The sequence below is a fragment of the Dasypus novemcinctus genome, chromosome 3, assembly GCF_030445035.2.
Source record: "Dasypus novemcinctus isolate mDasNov1 chromosome 3, mDasNov1.1.hap2, whole genome shotgun sequence".
NCBI classification, from domain to species: domain Eukaryota; kingdom Metazoa; phylum Chordata; class Mammalia; order Cingulata; family Dasypodidae; genus Dasypus; species Dasypus novemcinctus.
In genome coordinates this window covers 34,183,212-34,200,968 of record NC_080675.1, presented here as the reverse complement: position 1 = coordinate 34,200,968, position 17,757 = coordinate 34,183,212, and the positions used below count along the sequence as shown (strand labels likewise).

At 53.2% G+C, this 17,757-nt stretch overlaps 1 protein-coding gene across 1 annotated transcript in view; it reads right to left on the bottom strand.

Annotated features, from left to right (window-relative positions):
- Window positions 1-712: 712 nt before the first annotated feature.
- The window catches only part of LTBP2 (latent transforming growth factor beta binding protein 2), a 105,694-nt gene continuing 88,649 nt past the window's right edge, over window positions 713-17,757 (bottom strand). The window contains 18 exon segments of the mRNA XM_023587855.2: window positions 713-3,635; window positions 4,300-4,449; window positions 5,429-5,710; window positions 5,918-6,085; window positions 6,163-6,297; window positions 6,654-6,782; window positions 7,462-7,545; window positions 7,649-7,840; window positions 8,705-8,848; window positions 9,339-9,464; window positions 9,760-9,891; window positions 10,567-10,689; window positions 11,039-11,164; window positions 11,241-11,363; window positions 12,172-12,297; window positions 12,707-12,832; window positions 13,032-13,154; window positions 14,125-14,244. Of these exon segments, the coding sequence (XP_023443623.2) occupies window positions 3,490-3,635; window positions 4,300-4,449; window positions 5,429-5,710; window positions 5,918-6,085; window positions 6,163-6,297; window positions 6,654-6,782; window positions 7,462-7,545; window positions 7,649-7,840; window positions 8,705-8,848; window positions 9,339-9,464; window positions 9,760-9,891; window positions 10,567-10,689; window positions 11,039-11,164; window positions 11,241-11,363; window positions 12,172-12,297; window positions 12,707-12,832; window positions 13,032-13,154; window positions 14,125-14,244 (2,555 nt within the window). The 3' untranslated portion in view covers window positions 713-3,489.

Genomic DNA, 17,757 nt, shown 5'->3' with positions numbered 1-17,757 from the left:
CAAACCCATGTCTGTGGCAGTATGCTGTATCTTTGCTTTAGCAAGATGTAACACTGCAAGAACTAAAGGCAGGGAGCCCTGAGTCTGTGTAATGTGAATCAGCTTTATGTTGGGAACTCCGACGGGGCTTCTTAGTCATTTTCAAATGCTACTCTTCGGTTGTGTGGTCATAGTAGGTAGCGGTATGTGAGCTGTATGTGTGCCACCCACCTAAAGTTTCCACTTCACGTCTTTCTGTGCAGGAATTTTGACTCATTACAAAAGATTAGGAGAAAAATGCTTTCAAAAGTAATATTACAGTCCTTAGACTGTAAAATTAGGTGCTCAGGAAGATACACTTTTTTCCCCCTCTAACTTTCTTAGAGGAATTGGTCCCTTTTCATCTTTTATTATGACGTGTCAGAGTAGTGGGCAAGGATTTGGCAGGAGCATCCTGGTACAGCAAAGTGGGCAGCACTGATGGAGGCTGATCCTTCTGGATTTCTAGCCCTCCCTGTACTTGGGCTCCAAGCTGATGTTATCTATGCAGCTGGCACTGCACAGGGCCTGACTCGTCCACTGCAGTATTACCATGGTTTTGCATGTTTATCTTAAAGGCAAAGAGCTCTACTTTAGGTTCCTAGCATTCATGTTTATGAATGCTCTTTTAAAATCCATTTGCCCTTCTTTCTCCACAAAAATTCTCAGCACTGTTTAAATGAAGTTTAAGACATTTTGAAATATTTATCACCTGGCTTTAATTGTAAACTGTAGTCAGGTAAATTACATAAACAGAGGGAGCGTCTAAGCAGTTTGTGGCCTGCAAATGTATTTAAAAATATTTTATTTTTTTGAATAGGTATGCCTGTTACAAAATTTAAAAAGATATAAAAGGCGATACAGTGAAGTCTTCCAATCCTGTCCCCAACCACCCACTCACCCTCCCCCAAAATTACTTTGTTTTCTAAGAATTTATCCCACAGATAAAATCCCAGACATATAGTCTAAAATAACTTATGCGTATGAATACCCATTACGACATAATTTGTGATAGCAAGAGGTGTGCAACAATGGAAATATTTATTATTAGGACACTAATTAAATTATGGTTTATTCATTCAATCGAATATTATACAGCTATAAAATAGATAAAAGCAGCTCTTTATGTGCAAGTATGAAGTGAAAAAAGCAAAATCCAGAACAGTTGGTATACTATGCTATCATTTGCGTTTTTAGTAAAAGAAAATATATGGGTATGCATGCAGTCTCTGGAAGGGTGGGCAGTGGAAACAGCATTTTGGAAGGAACGGTTCCTGGAAAGGGAAAGATGTATATCTGGGGAATGGTAAATTCTCTCTGAAATATGGGGTGTAGTGGAGTGGCAAGGATGAGGTTAACAGATATCCACTTCTCTTTTTCCTTTCTTTAGACAAATAGCAGCATATGTTATACTCTGTCATATTCCTTCCATTTTTCCCTTAATCTATTTTGGATATCTTTCCTATCAAGTCATATAGAGTAGCTTTTTGTTTTTTAGGGCATCATAGTAATTCATTGTTTCCAATCTTTTGCTATTACAAACAACGCTGTAATAATTTCTTCCATGTGTCATTTCACACTTGGCAGGAATATATCTGAAGGTTAGATTCCTAAAAGTGGAATTACTAGGTCAAAGAATAAATTCTTTTGTAATTTTGAAAGATAGTGTCCTCTTCAGAGGTCGTACCAATTTATACTCTCATCAGCTATGTGTTAGCGTGTCTGTTTCCCCTGCTGCTTGCCAACTAGGAGTCTTATTAAACTTTTTTATTTTTGCCAATCTTAATTAAAAAACAGTATCTCAGTGTGGCCTTAACTTTGATTATGGAAGTCAGAATATTTTATGAACCATTTTTTTTTCTGCTGAAAGTATCTTGACTAATATAGTGATCTAGAGCAAATGATTTAATCTTTAATCTTTCTGTATCTGTTTTTTTATCTGTAAATTGGGAATGAAAATAGTAGGATTGTTGGATGGGTACGTGAAGTTTATGTACAGCACTCAACACAGTGCCTGGCACTTGGCAAGCATTCAATAAATTATTATGTGATGGCTGATACAGGATTACAGAATTAAGAATGCCATGCGTTCCTCTTCATGTCGCCATTCACAGGGAGCCTTGTTCATTTACATTGCCATTCATCAGAGAAATGCAAAGTCAGAGCTTTCCTTGTCTTGGAATAGTAAAGAACCATTTTAGCTGGTGAGGGGATGGGATAGGCATAACCTTGTCTCTCTGATAGTAATACTTAGCCAACATGGTAAATTATTTAATTTGAAATAAAGCAAGATTAGTAAAACCCAGATGTACATCTCTTTATTCCGCCATGGTTCACAATCCCCAGCTAACCTGGAATGGAGCTGGGTCTCTGTTTGTAAACTCAAAGTGATGCCAGCCAGCCATTCCATGAACGGGAAGAGGGCAGGGGCTTCTGAGTAGGAGGGAAAAAGAACACTGGAAATCTGGCTTCCCTTGAACTAGAAAATAGACCTTTTTGTTTTTAGCACACCTGTGGTTTCACAACAGGACAGCACAGGAGAGATTTAGTTCCTGTCAGAAGCAGTGTGTATTTAATACAGGTCTTTGGAGGTGGTGCCCTGTCTTGTGGCAGCCCCTGTTTCTGGCACACACTTATTTCTGGGTGGATTTTGAATGATTTGTTACCCAAACCTGCTGAATATTTTCTTAGTCTTATATAAAGCTCTGGCTCCCCTTTTTTCCTATTGACACCCTGCACTTCTCATATTGCCCTCTTGCTGCCTTCTTGGGCTCTTTGCTTCTCTTCATTTGTCTCTTAATACTTAGCGAGGTAATATCAGTCTTGCTTCTTTGAGATGAGGGGCTCTTCTGCCCCTCCCTTAGGCCACAGAATGGGCTACAAGATGGAGATGTGGCAAAAGCAGGGCCAAAATCAGACTAGCTGAGTGGTAATGATGGTTCTTGGAAGGAGATATTGGGGTTACTCCCAAAACTGCCCCCCTCCCCCAGCCTTTTTTCTTCCACAGATTTGGAAGGACCATCCCAGTGCAGATGTCGCTTCTGTCCCAGTTGTGGAATCCTCAGGATGATGTGTGGACCATGGCTGGAAAGTGGTGCCTGCAGTGTAAGGTCGAAGGACCTTGCAAGTTTGCACCGTCTGGGGATGTAGAGATGAGGGCCATCCTTTGGTAAGCATTCCATAGCAAGGCTAGGACAGGTGGTAGACTGGGCCCCATGGCCAGTGACTGAAGCATTAAAGCATTTGATCTTGCTTGCGTCAAGCAAGGGCATGGTGGCATGGAGGTGGTGCCAGAAGCTCACAGTCAGAGCCTGAGTTGTGAGAATTTTAAGGCTGGCAAGACTGGATGGGGCTGGGCTGCAGGGCCTCCCGCCTGATGACATCATGGTGTCTTCCCAGCTAGGAAAGCATCCTCAAGGCCCCTGCCTCTGGTTGGGACCATTTCCAGGTTGCTGCCCACACCCCTCACTGCTACTCTTTGATGGCACAGCGAGGAGGGCCAGCCTCGGCCACATAACCAGGGGAGCAGTGGCAGCGGTAGGAGCCCTCCGTGTTCTCGCAGTGACCATTGGCGCAGAGTGCAGCAGGCCCATTCAAGTCATCACACTCATTCACATCTAAGAGGAGGGAAGGAGAAGAGAGCTGTAGGGAGCCCAGGTGCCTATGGCCTGCTGCCTCTCCCCTCTGGTAACCAAGCCCTGGCCCCTGCCCTGCAGTGGAATTCGAGGTGTAACAGCTGGAGACAAATCACTTTCCAAAACTAAGCAACTCAAGAACACAGCAGGGGAGTGGATGAGGCTCAAGCAGTTGAGCACCTGCTTCCCACATGAGAGGTCCTGGGTTTGGTTCCCAGTACCTCCTAAAAAAACAACAAGCAAAACAAATGAAAAAACCAACTCAGGGAAACCAATGTGGCTCAGTAGTTGAGTGCCAGCCTCCCATATGTGAGGTCCTGGGTTCAATCCCCAGTCCCCCATGCTTCAAAACAAAACAAAAAACAAGAAAACACAGCAGGTGGTAGTGAGTTCACACTACACCCCGAAGAGTGACCACGCTGTCTCATCCCAGCCTTTCTTTTGTCTAGGAATCTCCATGGAAAGGGCTTTCTAAACACAGCATTAGACCTTTCCTTGGAGTCTCCACCCCCTGCCCTGGTGCTGGGCAGCCCCACTAGGGGGCAGCAGTGGATTTTTCAGCTGTGAGAAGTTCCATAGTAAAATATGCGCGTGAGCAGTGCACCAGTCTGACCTCTTCTGCGTGATGCCACCAGGGCAGACTTACCCACACAGGCCATGTGGGCCATATCCAGTAGGAAGCCCTCAAAGCAGTCGCAAGTGTAGCCCTCCTGCACCCGGACACAGCGGCCATTCTCACAGCCATTCAGGATGCCGCACTCCTCTGCCTGAAGCCCTTCGAAGCCAGCGGGGTGCTCTAGTAGGAGGAAGTGGGAGAAGGGCGCTAATACCTATACCCAGACTCTCTCTTTCCAACGCTGGGATTGCAACCTTCAGGACAAAGGGTTTCCCCTGCCAGGCTCTTGGGGCACTCACAGAAAGGTGCTAAAACAAAAGGCAATGCTCTTAAGAATAAGAATATGCTATTTTAGGGGAGGGAGGATTGCTGTGCTTCAAATGAAGCTTCAGGAAAGTTGGGTTTCACTCCTTTCACAATACTAGGGCTCCTGAGCAGCTGGGTGTTTTTATAGTTTTTGATCTCGTTGTGTATACATGTGTGCGTTGTGTTGTTTAAATCTTTACATAGATTCTTTTTTGGGGGTGGGGGTTTGGCAGCAAAGGGGGTTCATTCTCACCCAACCTAGTGAAACTTCTACCAGATCTACCTAATTCTCTTCTATCTCTAGCCACTCCCCAACTCCTGTTAAAAACTCCATCCTGCATCAATCAAGTGCAAGCTTAGTCTCAGCAGGCAGCCACACCTGCAGCAGGTACCGTGTTCACTGCACATGTGCCAGGCCAGCCCTCCTCATTAGAGTCCAAGTCCCAAATGCTGAGTGGCACCATTTACAAAACAAGCCATCGCAGGGGGCCTTCACATTTCAGGTCACAAGTTTGAATGCTGAATTTCCGTAAAGCAGGTTTTCTGCATACTCTTAAGTGGTGAGGAGGTTAACTTGTTAACCAAGTAAGAAAAACAGACTGAGTGTACCCAGTTTTTCTTGCTCTCTCAACTCCCACCTGAAAGCTTTTGGGGTGGTGTCTTGTACCTCCTTTGGGAATGGTGCCTTGTAACCTCTTTGTGCTCCCTGTGCTAGCTCATCCTGGGAGGTCATTAGTGTCTGACTCAAGCATTTGAAAATGTCCCTGAGTGACATTATGATCAGCTGAGGGAGGAGATGGAAGTGAAACCACTTCAGTCCCCCCCACTTCCCCATTTTTGCAGCAACACAGACCTAGATGACTGGCCACATAGTGGGGCTGGGGTTCTGAAGGCCGCAGAGGAGACTCAGGAACTGGTGTGCGGTCCCCTGGGCGGCTGGCTGTGTTGGGGTAGGGCAGCTCGGGGCCGGGGTCCTCAGGGCCCAGGTAGTTGTAGAAAGGGGCCCCGTCTGGGCCATAGAGGCTGTAGTGCAGGTCGTCGGGCCCAGGGCCGTACTCATAGCCTGGCCGGAAGTGGACCCCGGCCTCCCGTTCCGCCTCAATCCGGGCCACGTTGCACAGCTGAGCATAGACCTCTGTCAGGAAGGAGGGAGGGGAAGCTGGGCCTCAATTCCTGGTAGCTAAACCTTCTTGGCTCTTTCCAGGGCTCACCTCCCCTGGGGATGGGAAAGGAGCATGCTGGGAGTTCTTGGGGGGTGCAGGCAAACCACTATCTGGGAGCCCAGCCCAGTCCTGCGGGTGTCTCCACTTCCTCCGTGCCCGGCACAGGTCGCCCCCCTCACCAGAGCTCCTTGGGGGGCACAGAGCACACTGCTGGCTCCAGGCCTCGCCGTCCTGGCAGCAGCATTCCGTGTAGGTGGTGCGGCGCCCGTGCAGGGGTTGGCTACACATGTAACTGGTGACTTTTTTCCAGCAGATGTCCATGTGGATGTCGTGGTCAGGGAGCTCCTCTGGTAACACAGGGCACAGAGGCACGTAAGCCCCAGCCCCTCTCCCCCTGCTGCTCCGCCCGCCCAGGCCCGCTCACCTGTGCTGGTGCTGTTCACACAGCGCTGCCGACTGAGGTCCAGGAGGAGGGGCGGGCTGCAGAAGCAGTGGAAAGAGCCTTCCGTGTTCACACACTCGCCGTTCTCACAGGCCATGTCCTGGCACTCGTTGTGGTCTGCGGTGGCAGGAAGAAGAGAGAAATTAAGGCAGCAGCGCCAGGGCTGCTGGTCTACTTTCCACCTTCGTGGGGTGGGGTGGGGAGTTCCTTTACTGATGAGGAAGGACACAGCACCCTCCATTCTCCCCCCATGCCCGTGGCCCAACCTGGGAGGCTCCTCCCCAGCGATGCCTTTCCAACTGGTCCCCATGTGCCTCCCGACAGCCCATAGCTTCCCTTACCTCAGGCCTGCCTGCTGCAGTGGGCCTCTAACCCAGAAGGGAAGCTTCCAGCAAGATTGTGACCAGATGGCAGGGGGTGGGAGAGCATTCAGCTGTGGACCCAGGGATGGGAGGGGTGGTGTGTGCTCTCACCCTCACACTTCTTGCGGGAGGCGTCGTAGTGGTACCCAGGATCGCACAGGCAGATGTAGCCAGGCACCGTGTTGAGGCATTGGCCGTTCAGGCAGAGATCAGGCCCAAACAGCACACACTCGTCGGCATCTGTGGGAGGACGGAGCTGCGGCAGCGGGAGCTGAGGTGCCGTGTAAGACAGTGCTTAAAACTGGGGACTGCAAAGCCAGAGTCTCTGGGTTTGAATCCTGGCTCTGCTGCTCACTAATTGGGAGGCTACAGGCAAGTTGCTTAAGTTCTCCTTGCCTCAGTTTCCTGCCTACAAAAGGTAGATAACAATACTTACCTCTTACAGTTGTTATGAGGATTAAATGGTTTTAATATAAATTTAATTTAAGGTGCTTGAAAGAGTGCATGGCACATAGCAACCACTCCAGGAAAGTTGCTTCTGTTTGTTACTTCCATCAAGGGTTGCCTGAACCACCTGAACCCAAAGTTTCTGGCTTCATAAATGTGGCCAGGGAGATAAGCAGATGCCTCTAGCCTCTGTACAGCAGTGGACCCTGCTCTGTCCCTGTTCCTACTAGGGTGAGTGTTAGTCAAAGCATCATAGCTTGTTCTAGGAGGTACAGCCTTGAGAGAGCAGGATGCTCCACGAGGAGCTCAGGTCAGAACTTTCAGCTAAAAATCTGTGGGGAGTCAGGCAGGAAAGATGGAAGCAAACTGGGAGGCTGGGACTGGGTGCAGAGCTTTCCCAGGGCCTTCCTGGAGGACCGGGCTGAGGCCTGCTCAGGTGAATGGAGTGGGGGAGGGTGCGCAGGGAGGTTACCTGTGTACGTGGTCTGTCCAAACACCCAGGCTCCTTCCACTGGGATGTAGCCTTTTCCACTAGGGCAGATCTCACTGAATTCCACTGCAGGGAGGCAGCCAAGCTCAGAGAGGAAACGGCTCTGTCCCCTTCCCCTCTCCTCTTGCAGTGTCCTGCTGCTGAGCTCTGGGACCCTTGGGGGCCTTACCCGACTCCTCAGATGGGCAGAGGTCACACGTGTCTCCCCAGCTGGAGCCCTGGGTGCAGCAGCACTCGGCCCACGTAGTGTTGCGGCCCAGGATGCGCGAGCAGGGCGGCTGCCCCTTCTGCCCAGAGTAGCACTCCCTGCGGGCGGGGCCGGGGCCAGGGCCTCCTGTCGGAGCCTCAGCTACACTCTGACCTGTGTGTGATTATTGTCTGTTTAAGGCCCTCTGAAGCCCCCCAGCTCTTTTATTTAATTTTTAAATTTAACATTTATGTAGCACTTTACAGTATCCAAAATGCTTTTCCTGTGTAGTCTCTTTTGCTGCTCTGTGAGGTGGGTGTTATCATCTCCCTTTCCCAGGTGAGGAAATCGAGGCTTAGAGAAGCTAAGCAACTTGGCACAACCCTGCAGCTAAGTGGTGTTACAGGGATTTGAACCCAGTCCCTCTATGGCAAAGCCCCCGTTCTTTCCGGCATACCACACTGCTCTGCTCCCCTCTTCTGCTTCACAATGTACTCCAGCACCTCCCACTTACCACCCTTCCTTGTACTGGCTCCCCTTCTCCTTCTATGACTGAGCTAAGTGTGTACTGTCGTTAAAGTGAGTGTGTGGCTGCCTTCTTCCCAAGTCAGTGAAGGCCAAGCAAGTCCTGTCCAGCCAGGGGTGAGAGGCGGACCCCAGCAGCTGGGGTGGACTGGGATGAGGAAGAGTCCAGCTTAGCTCAGCTGCAATTCCTCTGTTGCCTGGAGGACCACCCCGGCTTGGATGGATTCAGGGTCAAGCTGAGATCCCTGGAGAACCCTAACTGAGGTTTGTCCTGAGGGTTGTCACAGCCCTGCAGTCTTCTGGACATTATTGGGCCTGAAGTAGACTCCCTGCTTGTCTTGCCATTTGCCTCTCGCTCAGACTCTTGGCCCTGCAGGTTCCATTGCTGAGCTGTGCCCCGGCCACCCTGCCCCAGACCCCATCTCCCTCCATCCTCCAAGGCTGAGGCTGGGAGGGCAGTGGGAGTCACAGATAACGACCGAGCTGGGGGCAATGTGAGTCTCCCGGGCTCACCTCCAGCCACCCGCGGGCGGCAGCGCCCCTCCTGAGCGTCATACTCCTCGAGGTCGCTGGCGCAGAGGCACAGGAAGGAGCCCTCCACGTTCTCGCAGAGCGCGGCCCCGCACACGGCCAGCATGAGCTCACACTCGTTCATGTCTGCCAGGCGTGAGGACGGGCTCGTGGGCGCAGAAGAGAGCCCCTGCCCCTGCCCCTGCCTCCAGCCCTGCCGGGCAACCCCTCCTCCCAGCCCCCCAAACAAAGACGCAAGAGTGGGCATGAGTTAGAAGGAAGGAGGAAAAGAGAGTATGGGGAGGGTGAGGGAAGGTGGTGGAGAAAGGGGGTCACGGGAGCGGACGGAGAGGAAAGGCTGTATCTTCTCCCAAGGTCCCTGGAGAAGGGAGGCACCTGCCTCAGTGTGCTTGCTCCCCCTGCTGGTAGGACGTGGCTCTGTGTCCCCTGCCAGCCCTGCCGAGGTGCTGCTGTAGGATTGGGGGTGGGGGGAGCCTCCCGCCCCCCGGAAGCCTTCCTCGCCCACTCAGTGGGGGCCTATGATGGAGCCACGTGACCACGAGCATTTCAGGAGGAGGGCCCTAGGCATGGCTGGAGATGGGAGGCAGGGCCCAAGGGTAGCCCGCGGGCATCTCACCAACACAGTCCCAGCCCGAGGGCGAGGTCTCGAAGCCCTGGTCACAGAGGCAGCGGAAGGAGCCGTCGGTGTTGTCGCAGTAGCCGTGGCTCCCGCACATGGTGTCATTGGCACACTCGTCTATGTCTGTGGGACAGTGGAGACCAGAGTATAGGACCCTCTTACTCTCTCAGTTTTTCTGCTGGGAATACTTATTTATTTATCTGGTCTATTAACACCAAGGTTTGCAAAAAACAGGATAAGGAAACTCAAACATTAACATTCCTCTTCAATTTTTGTGTAAGCTCTGCAGGACAGAAAATATACAAACTTCAGAGAGCTGCAAAAATAGCATCCTTGGGAGAAAATAGAGTTTCCACATTGATACAAGAAAAATAAGTGTCCCCAGCCCTCCCACCTCTGACTCCCCTTCCCCGCTCACCAATGCAGTCTCCAGTCGGGGTCAGGTGGAAGCCAGGCTGGCAGCCCAGGACACAGCGGTAGGAGCCAGGGCTGTTCTCACACCTCCAGGCTCCACACACCGAGTCTCCGTAGACCTGACACTCGTCAATGTCTGGCCCCAGAGCCAGGAGAGGGGCAGAGATGGGGGCGGAGGTGGCCAGGTCACTGCTTTGGCCACCTCGCGGTCATTACAAGGTCATACGTCCCACAACCACAGGAGCCCTTGATCTGTTCCAAATTATTGTCCTCTTCTCAACCCAGCATCAAGGTCAAGATCATTTCCCCAGGCTCAGCAGCATGAGCATCTAGGAAGAGCACGCTGTGCTCTTTAGGGAAGTGCTGAGCTCCCAGCCATCTGTGACACTCCTTTCCCTCTCTTCCACTCTCCCCACCAGCAGACACTAACACTTCTCTTCACCAGAGTGTATTACAGAGTTGTCCTCATATCTGCCTCCCTTGGTCAATTTCTCCACGGTCCATAACTGTCTTACTTGTCCTAGCAAAAGACCTTGAACCTAGCACGTATTCAGTAAATGTCTGTTGAATCCATTTGGCTTTTAAAACTAGACTGTGTGCTCTGCCAGCAAAAGGATTATGACTGTCTTCATTTCGTGGTCCCCAGACAGTCCCCAAGCCATCACAGGCTCAACAAGTCATTATCCATGGGATGATCAATCTGTGGGAAGGTGCCTGCTGCCTGGGAAGCTGCAGTTCCTGGTCCCAGCGAGCTAAGGAGCAGGCAGTGGAAGAGGGGGCAACCCCCTGCTCCCTCACCCGGAGCCCTTACCCACACACTCCCCGTCCTCTGGGGAGGGCTGGAAGCCAGTCTTGCACAGACAGTTGAAGGAGCCCTCGGTGTTGACGCAGTGCCCTCCCAGGCACGGGTCTGTGGCCGCACACTCGTCCACATCTAGGAAAGAAGGCTGTCGGCACATCCTGCCATGGGGCCTTTCCCGAGGGTTCTGTGAGCTTCCATCCCGGCAGGAAAGGGCTGGAAGGTCAGTGGGAGGGCCCAGAGCAGGCAGCCAGAGGCCAGTTTTGGAGTGGAGGGGCACTGGACTAGGCTTCTGGCAAGGGGAGAGGGGGGACACTCAAGCGTTCAGAATCCCTCCCCACGGCGCTCTCTCCTTAGTCCCAGGCTCCCATCCGTGGCTGGGGCCCTGAGCATTTTATTTCTGGACCGGTATTAAAAGGGCCTCTATTCTGACAGAGCCTCTAGCGCCCCCTGCTGCTGGCTGCAGGCCGTGCTGGCTTCTCACCCTGGCAGCTGGTGCCCCCCTCTGCACTGGCGAAGCCGGGTGCGCAGAGACAGAAGAAGGACCCATGGCTGTTGAGGCACTCGCCGTGGGGTGCACAGTACTGCTCCCCAACACACTCGTCCACATCTGCAGGAAGAAAGTGGGCAGTGGGTGTCTCCTGGGAGGTCCCCCCTTGCCCAGCAGGGAGGCCTGGGCCACTCACCCTCACACGAGGAGCCGTTGACCAGCTGGAAGCCCTGGGGGCAGAGGCACTGGTAGGAGCCGGCCAGGTTCCTGCACTCGCCTCCCAGGCAGCTGCTCTGGGGGGCCTCACATTCGTCCACGTCTGCAGGGCCAGAGGGAGAGGAAGGCCGCCGATGGCAGCACCCCCCAAAGCAGGAACGGGGGGAGCTGTCTCTAGAGGGCCCGTCACCTGCCTGAGGTGACTCTATCTTTTAAACAGCACGGTTGGGAGGAGCTAGTGAGGGGGCCTTTGGGGGGGACGTGCCGGGGTGGCTCTGCCCCATCCCCAGCAGGTGCCCCCTGCCTCTGGCCAGGCTTCTGCAGCTGGCCACACATCGCCCACCTCGGGGACACGTGTTCTCTCCCAGCAACCCTGGCCTAAAGTGGTCAGACCCTATTGTCCTTATCAGGACTGAGGAGTCTCAGGTTTCACCGAGAAGCAATAGGAAGCAAAGGAGAAATAAAGCAAGGAAACAGGCACAGAGACCCTGAGAAGGTATAGAAGCTAGATTCTTCAAATTGGACTACAGATTGCCTGGTTCACAGGTGAATCCACACGCAGTCCAGCTCCCACCCTCACTAGGAACACCGGGGAGGTTAGAAAACAGAGCCCGAGGCCTCCCTCCGAGTCTGGTCCAGTGCGGCTGGGTAAGGCCTGGGAAGCTGCCCATCTAGCGAACCTCCCAGTGACGTGGCGCACTCTGAAGTCCGTGAACCAGGCTCCCTAGCCCACCGGCCCAGAGCTGCAGGCCAGGGTGAGAATAGGTGTCCCCAGCTAGCCCACTACCCTGGCAATAGAGGCACCCCTGGCCCGGAAGCAGCCCCCCTGTGCTCTGGTCCTCCCTTGCAGGCTGACGAGTTAGCTCCTGCATCCCCCTCGGAGCTCTCTTCCCCCACCAGCGGTCTCTCACCTTCACAGGTGTGGCCTCGGGCGCTGGGCCGGTAGCCCTCATCACAGTCCTTGCAGGAGAAGGAGCCGACAGTGTTGGTGCAGACTCCCGAGGGGCACACTCCCGGGAAGGCACACTCGTCTAGGTCTGGGCGGTCAGACAGCTCATCATCCGGGGGGCTCCCGCCACCCGCCGTGGGAACCCCACCATGCCTCTGGACCCCTCTCAGCTTCTAGGACACTCTGGGACACTGGGGAAGGGCAGTCCCTGCCTGTGGGCCTTCTCCCAGGCAACCCCAGCACCTCCCCAGGATGCTCTAGGGGCAGCCTCTACCCTTAGTTTCCCTCTTGTCTCCAACTCCCTTTTCCTCCTGTCCCCACTTCAGAACTTGGCGATTCTAACAATGGCAGCTGTCCTTGGGACCAAGTCCACTTGTAGTGCCCTCTAGCCCAACCCAGAGACCCTGGCATTAGGGAAGCTTTAATCCCGGGATAGCCCCGAACTGGGGACATGAAGGCTACGTTCCCACCCTCCACCCTGTCACCCCCAGAAATACCTTCACACGCAGTGCCATCTTCATTCACCCAGTACCCGCTGTCACAGGCCGAGCAGCTGAAGGAGCCCTCGGTGTTGAGGCAGAGGCCAGTGGGGCACAGGGCCCGGCTGGCACACTCGTCGACATCTGAAACGGGCCATCGAGTTCTGTATCAGGCTCCTTCAGACTGACAGGCGGGCGAGCGTCGAGGGTGGGGCAGGTCTGGGCAGGGACGTGCTGGGCCAGCGTGGTGGGGGAAGCGGGGCGTGGGTGGCTTGGGTATGTGTGTCCAGAGGGGAAGGAGCCGCAGGCTCTGGGTGGGTCGGGCGCTTCTGCATCTTTGTACCTTGGCAGCCCTTCTCGTCTGAGGTGACCTCATAGCCCTGTTCACAAGAGCATCTGAAGGAGCCTTCCAGGTTGACACACCTTCCATGGGCACAGACCCCTGGGCTCAGACACTCGTTCACATCTGTGGAAGGGAGATTTGAGAAGGCGGGCTGGCCTCCTCTTCTTCATGCAGCCCCCACGGGCAGGCTGTGGATTCCTCAGCTGTGAGGCCAGGGGAGCTGCCTTCAGAGGGGCTGGGGGCCAGCGGGGGGGGCCGTGGGGCCATGCTCCCTCATTCCTGCTCTTGCCTTCCCTCCCGACACTCTCTCCAGCTCTACCCAGTAATACACAGCACCCTGTGCACAGCTGAGAAAAGGAGGGCCAGGCCCTCAACCCTGGAGCCAGCCCGGCTTGCCTTAACAGTGGGTCTGAACCTCTCTGGCCCTCTACCTGCCGACCAGACTGATATCCCACGTTCCCAGCCCAACAACCAGCTGCGGCAGGTGGGCAGGCAGTGGGGAGAGGGGCCAGGCCATGGCTGGGTGCCTGAGTGGCAGTCTCGGGGGCCTGGGAACTGTCTGCCCTCTCCAGAGCCTCAAAAGAATCCATTCAAAACCCACTGCACTCTGGGCTCCTCTTCCTGCGGGGGCTGAGGGGAAAAAAACACTCCTCCTACTGCGGACATGCAGCCCACTGTGGGAGGAGAAGAGCAACCACTGTTCAGTAAGGGACTGTGGTTCAGATGCAGGACAGAAGACCCCTCTTGGGGCCTGGCTGCTGGCTCGCACCACTAGCAACAGCCTCTTCCTAAGATGCCTGGCACCTCCTCTCACCCAGCAGGATCCAGCCCCACAGAAGCTTCTAGGACATTGGGCCGTAGCTCCTGGATGGATATGGCCAAGGAGCAGAAGAGGCCCCCACCCCAGAGCACCAGTAACTGGGGCACACACCCATCACATGCCCTGCGTCATCTGGGAACCCAGCTGGATCACAGAGGACAATAGCCTCCAAGCTGCTTCCCTCTGCCCACCTCTTTCCCACCCTGTGTGTGGGGGTCACTAGGGGACCCAAGGCTGAACAGCCCTCTCAGAGCCTTGGCCTGCAGCCCTCACCTACGCAGTTCCCGCTCTGGCCCCTGTAGCCTTCCTCACAGGCCAGGCAAGTGTAGGAGCCGGGGGAGTTGACACATCTCCCATCAGGGCAGGTGCCAGGATGACGGCATTCGTCGGTATCTGCAAAATAACAGCCCCTCCCTCGGTCATCCCTGGGAATCACATATCCTTGACCCTGCCCTTGGTTGGGAAGAGGGATGTCAGTTTTTGCGCAGATTGAAACTAGGAAAGAATGAGAGTTGTCTTGTTCCCAAGCCCTGGATACCAACTCCACCTACCACCCACTGTCCTGGACAAGAGAGATGGAAGAACTTTAAAATTATTAATAGAAAGGAAGACTCCCTGGGTGGGTGCAATAACTACTAGCTCTGGGAGGGTCAGAGAGTGCCACTCTGTGAGCTGGACTCTTTGGGATGGGCCTCCATATTGCTGTTGGTGAGCTCCTGTTCCTTTATAAGGGGTGACCATTGCTGGCACTGGACATGCTTGCCCCAGGCAGTGAAGGCAAAATGGGCTTCTCTGCACCCGGAAATGAGGACCAAGGATGCATATGCATCTTAGATATGGCCAAGACTTGTCTTGAGGCTGAGTGCAGACTTAAGGTAGAGGCTGGCGAGGCTTCTCTGCTGGAGAGCTGTCAGACCTATCGTCCAGCCAAGAACCCAGTCTGCTCATGGAACCCACTCTGGTGAGAGTTCAGGAAAGTCAGCCAGAAAGGATGAGCCTGAGCACCAGCTGGAGGGCAAGAAGCAGCCAGAACTGGGAATGTAACAAGAAGGAAGAGAAGGGAGATCTTATCCCTAGGAGCTGCAGGGCAAGGTTCTTCTTGATAAGACATGGCATACTGGGGAGTCCATCATGAGCAAACACCCCAAGGCACCCAGGGGACAGGGTTTGAGTTAGGTAGGTCATATCACAGGACCTGGCCTCTAGGTGAGAACAGAAGGGCCCTGTGTCCCACCAGCCCAATACCAATAGTAGCTCCTGGTCACTATTCATAACATATAGTTTGGCTGAGCTCTAGAGGAAGCAGGAGGACTTATTCTTCCTAAACAGGGCAATTATTCTCCTGGAGGAAGTCCACTAGCTTGTACAGACTGAGAGCCCCTACTGCCTAGGAGGAAGACCTACTCAGTACCCATGGAAGGAAAGAGAAGGGCACACTTCTGGAATGCAAGAAATAGGGCCAAGAGTCAGAACACAGATTTTCTGCAAAGGGACAAGGCCTAGCAGCTGTCACTGCAGAATAGAGCAGAGAGCCTGAAGTAGAGGGTGAAAATGAATCCCACTGAGGTTGTCTGGTCTAGGGTGAGGGTGGCTCTTGCTAAACTCCCAGAATGCAAAGAGGGTCCAGAAGAGGAACATACTCAGGACAGGTGGTCATTCAGAGAACTCTGCTAGGAGACACCCAGAACTCTCCTATGGCAGATGTAGGCAATATTGGGGACACTGAGATAAGACTCATCTCTGGAGAGAGGGCACTGAGAGCCCCAGGTTGGGCTGTGGTGACACCAGACTAAACGCTTCTACAATAAGTTTTCTGTGGAGACAGAGATGGAGAGAATGAAGGATTTAGGGCCATCAACTTTGGTCACCCAGGAGGAAGCAACCAGCACCAGGCCTGGTAGCCTTGGCTGGGTTTCTGGAGAAGGATGGGAAATGATTAAGCATTCCTAATTCTCAACCCTGCTTCAGGGATGTGAGGTTTCAAGGACAAAGAGAAAGAGATTGAGGCCAGGATCCTCCTCTAAAACCATACTGAGGAAAAACGAAGTCTTTGGACCTCTTCTTCAGGGATCAGGCAACATAGGAAGATTAGGTCTACCAGGGTCAAGAACCCTAGGACTGTCCTGCCCCAGCACAACTTCTGGAGTGGTACATGAGGTGTCTCATGCTGGGCCATTAGGAGATATGTGGTTTATGTGATATGTGATATGTGAGATATGTGGAGTAATGCTGTTTAATAAATTTTTCCAGCTTCCAACTTTGTGGGCACATGCTTCCTGGCCCCTTGTGGTTGGGTGGGGCCATGGGACTCGTGCTGGCCAAGCAGCTTTGAGTGGATAGGATGTGGATCATTCATGGAGTAAAGCATTTAATTGTGTATAACGCTCCCAAATGTTCTTTCATTCTTCCATGGAAACTGGAATGGAGACATGTGAGAGGGTGGCTGTTCCTTTAGCCTGGTTCTGGAGTGAGGAAACACGGAGCGGAGCCCCCAGCCGATCCCTGATAGACATGTAGCCTGGGTGAGATACAAGCTTTTGCTGTTCTAAGGCCCTAAGGCTGGGGGTTACTTGTTACTGCAGCATTCCCTCGCCATCCTGGCACACCACTGCTGGTTTCCTTCTGCAGCCCAGGGCTCCAGCCAGGGATTATGAGTAGGAGAGGTCTGTCAGGAAGAGGGAGAGAGAGGGCAGAAGATCAAAGTAGACACTTAGTCCCCACCTGAGCTCTCCCAAGTGGGAGTGGACATAACGGAACCATTAGCCAAGTCCATCAAAAGAAGCCAGATAGGGAAACGGACTTGGCCCAGTGGTTAGGGCGACCGTCTACCACATGGGAGGTCCGCGGTTCAAGCCCCGGGCCTCCTTGACCCGTGTGGAGCTGGCCCATGCCCAGTGCTGATGCGCGCAAGGAGTGCCGTGCCACACAGGGGTGTCCCCCGCGTAGGGGAGCCCCATGCGCAAGGAGTGCACCCATAGGGAGAGCTGCCCAGCGCCAAGGAGGGAGCAGCCTGCCGAGGAATGGCGCCGCCCACACTTCCCGTGCCGCTGACGACAACAGAAGCTGACAAAGAAACAAGACGCAGCAAAAAGACACAGACAACAGACAACCGGGGGAGGGGAGGGGAATTAAATAAATAAAAATAAATCTTTAAAAAAAAAAAAAAAAGCCAGATAAAGATTCTGGATCAACTGCATTTTGTCATCTGATACTGAGGCAGTTCCACCAGCCTCTTGGTGCCTGGACTGGGAGCAATGACTGGCTGCAGGTTTTTCTGCCTGGTCTGGGGGTGTGAATTTTATCCAACAAAAGGGTATGTTATGGTAGGTTAAAATACTCTGGTCACCAGGGCAGGAGCTAGCCATCTTATGTTCTGCACACATTTGGCACTCAACAAATGTTTGCTGACCAAATGACAGAACCATGTACTTAAAACTTCAGCCACCACGCTCCTGGTTTGAAGCTGCTGAAGAGACCCCAAAAGACCTATGGGAACAGTCACCCCAGGGAATAGCTTGCCTGATCTGCTGTCTGTACCCTGAAAACCCTGGAGCTTCTCTAACCAGGGCATCAGCCTTCTACCTCTGATCCTTGAGAGAGTACATTGAGGGAGGGTGCTCAAACGGGCCAGAAGCTCGAGTGGCCTTGGATGGGGTGGAGCGTGGAAGGCAGCAAAGGCCCTGACAGCCTAAGGGAAATTTAGCTCCTGTCCGCAGGAACCCGGAATCTTGGTACAACGGAAATGCCACTGAGATTGTTGGGTGGGCTGCTCTCCAAACGGCTCAGTCCTTTGACCACAGACTTTGAGTTTTAAGTGGAGAGAGTGGTTTCTTAGTTGGAGAAACAAGAAAGAGGGAGAGGAAATTGACTGGGCTCCTGGGGTGATGGGCCGGGTCTGTGGTTACC